This window comes from Capsaspora owczarzaki (genome assembly GCF_000151315.2).
Source record: "Capsaspora owczarzaki ATCC 30864 unplaced genomic scaffold supercont2.65, whole genome shotgun sequence".
Lineage (NCBI taxonomy): Eukaryota > Filasterea > Ministeriida > Capsasporidae > Capsaspora > Capsaspora owczarzaki.
This window is the reverse complement of record NW_011887356.1, coordinates 1-3066: the sequence shown is the minus strand read 5'-3', so window position 1 is coordinate 3066 and position 3066 is coordinate 1. Positions and strand designations below refer to the sequence as shown.

At 55.2% G+C, this 3066-nt stretch overlaps 1 protein-coding gene across 1 annotated transcript; it reads right to left on the bottom strand.

Annotated features, from left to right (window-relative positions):
• Window positions 1-9: 9 nt before the first annotated feature.
• Window positions 10-2255, bottom strand: CAOG_09241 (hypothetical protein; the record flags this gene model as incomplete). The annotated part of the gene is made up of 2 exons (XM_011272657.1): window positions 10-2027; window positions 2105-2255. Coding segments are annotated over 2 exons (2169 nt in total), but the record flags the coding sequence as incomplete, so codon positions are not given.
• Between the last annotated feature and the right edge of the window lie 811 nt (window positions 2256-3066).

The window sequence follows — 3066 nt, the reverse complement described above, 5'->3', positions numbered from 1 at the left end:
GGCAGTGACGGCTGCTGTGGCATAGTCGCCAATGTATGGAGGGCGCGCAGTCGAGCCAATCAATGTGGCATTGGTGATGGTGTACGTGTAGACGGTATCGAACGAGGGCGCGGTCGACATGGCAAGCGGCACGGTCAAAACAGCAGTCAGCTGGTTCACAGCGATGACCACAGAGAACCACTGCGGGGCGGGCTGGCTACGGTAGATGGTGACATTGACGGCGCGTGCCAAAGACGAAGCCGACACGCGTTCGACAGTGAGGGCATAGCTTCCAGCAGTAATGTTGACGCTGAAGGCGCGCGAGGCTTGGGCAAAGCGCACCGTGCCTGCTGCGTTAATGATGACAGTGGCGTTGTTGAAGCGATCAACGACCAGGTGGACTGGGTCGTGCAACTGGATGTTCAAGCTCTGCAAGTTGGTCGTGAAGCTGTTGCTCAGAATGGCCACCTGAATCACGCGGGACGTATCCGACACGTTGAAGACCAACGGAGACGCCGTCAAGACCACATAGTCCACACCCGCAGTGGCGTTGGTGCCGACGACTGAGAACTGAACGCTCGAGAGGTCGACCGAAGCGCTCGCATTCACTTGCAGCGTCACAGTAATGTTTCCGCTCGCGGGCTTGCTGACAACCATGACGGACGAGTCGGCAAAGGACACGGCACTGACGTGAGCGCACCAGCCGTTGTGCGACACGTACGCGTCGCCAGTGTAGCCAGCGTTGCAGGTGCACGTGAACGAGCCTGGCGAGTCGACGCACGCGGCATTTGCCACGCATGGCGACTGCCCGCATTCGTTCGTGTTGACACATGTACCCGCAGTCCCCGCACCGGTAAATCCAGCATTGCAGGTGCAGTAAAATCCGCCATACGTGTTGGTGCAGCTTGCGTGCGAGTCGCAGTTGTGGGTGCCAAGCGTGCACTCGTTGTTGTCGGTACAGTCCTTGCCGTTCGGCGCCAATGTGAATCCAGCAAAGCAGCCACAGTAGTACGAGAGCGGAGTGTTGGTGCAGTCTTGAGCGCAGCCGCCCTGCCCTGCTGTGGCGCATTCATCAATACCCGTGCAGCCATACTCGCCGCGACCGTCGCCGTTCTGGTTGTAGCCGGGCATGCAACTGCAGGTGTAGTCGCCGATCGTGTTGGTGCAGTTCTGGGCGCACAGGTTTCCGCCTCCCGGAGCGCACTCGTTGACATCGAGGCATTGGAGTCCGGCAACCGTTGTCCATTGCTCATCGAAGCCGCATGTGGAGGTGACGGGCGTAGCAGTGTAGCCTGCGCTGCACGAGTACTTGCAAGTGCATTGATACTCTGAGCACGTGCAAGAAGTGCCATCGGTTGCGCGCGCAGAGTTTGCTGGTGCGACAGGGAAGGCGCCGCAGGACTTCTTCACGTTGCATTCGGTGCCCTTCCAAGCGTCGCAGCAAACCTTGACACCACCAGCTTGGCACGAGTAGCAAGCAGAAGCCGTGTTTTGTCCGAGGCAGTACACGCACTGGAACCCAGGCTGTCCCGACGTGCCAACTTGCCAGTAGTTGGTGGAGCAGGTGCCGCAGTCTTTGTCCTGGTAGCCAGGGTTGCAGATGCAATAGCCTGTTGAGGGATTGCAGTCGGTACAAGCGGGAGGGTTTCCAGCATGGCAGTATTCACCGCAGTTGTTATTGTAGTAATCCGTGTCACAGTTGGCTCGGTACGCGACATAGATGTGGTAGACGGACAAATCGTCGCTGCCAGTTGTTCCTCCGAGGTCGTACCAAGTGCCGGCCGCGACGTTTCCGTAGTCAGTGTTGACGTTCATGGCCTGGTGGTCAGCTGGCGTGTTGTATCGACCCATGTCGTCGTTTGCGCTGGTGGGATCGTAGTCGTTGCAATTAAAGTACCAAATGATCTTGCCCCCAAAGTTGTCGATCGGCTGGTTGTTGTAATAGTACGAGTTCCAAACGGGGTTTGAAGAGTCGTCGTACTCGCCGAGATTTTTGGATACCGCAGCAGCGGGCGGAAACGTTACAGACGAACTGCATTCCGTGTCACCTACAATTGCAATGTTCAACAATGGATTTAGCACACAAGAGCACCGGATGCCAGGCACACAGTTGTGCAGCACTTACAGGAGCCACCGAATGGATCGCAGTCGCCTTCGACGTTCATGCCATGAATGTATGCTGTGACATACGCACGGTACTGCACTGCGAATGCGGGCTGATTGCCCCATGCAATGGCCAAGAGGAGCGTCAAGCACAAGGCAGCCGCGCTCGTCATTTCAGCAGCTCTGGTCTATTGGGGGAAAAGGGAACATGGAGTGAGTGGTTTGTTGTCAGACGTCTTCCACTCAACAAACGAGCTTGATCATGCGGTAAATGTGATGCTGTGTGACAGTTGTGCTCTTGTTTTGTCGGCGGTGCACATTTTGTGCGTCACATAAGGCAATTTGAGCAATTTGGGGAAAATCAATGTTGACCATGTTTTTGTTTTTGGGAATGTTGTTTTGTCGTTTTGTTTTGGTGTTGTTTTCGGATCATTTTGCAAGGATTCGCGCCCAATCATGTGTGCGTCATTGCAATATTGCATTTGGGGGCAGTGTGAGAATCCAGTTCCATGAGAAAAGGCAGCACCCCCATTCCCCGAAATGCACGCTCGGATTCATCCAGCACCATCTGCTGTGCATGATCAGCCGCAATGCCACACACACGCACAATGCGCAAGACAGTCCCTCGCGCCGGCGCAGCGCAGTCACTATACACTACAAGGGGGTTATGGGAAAAAAACAATATACAAAGGGGATTTGAGCGGCGACAAACAAAAACAAATGCAGACCCAAACCCCAACAAACCACAATTAACCAAAACCGTAGTTTCCCACGAATGCGACGCACGCGACGCCGGTTTGGTCGGCAAAGCAAGACGAAAGAGGTGTGCTTGTTCGTTGACGATGAAACAAAAGAAATAGTGGTCCAAAGAGACAGCACAGCAGGACGGAGAGAGAGGGAGAGAGAGGGAGAGAGAATACAGCCACAAGGAGTGCAGCGCGGGGGTGGGGTGCATCCCAGAAAACAAAAAAAAATCAAGAGCCG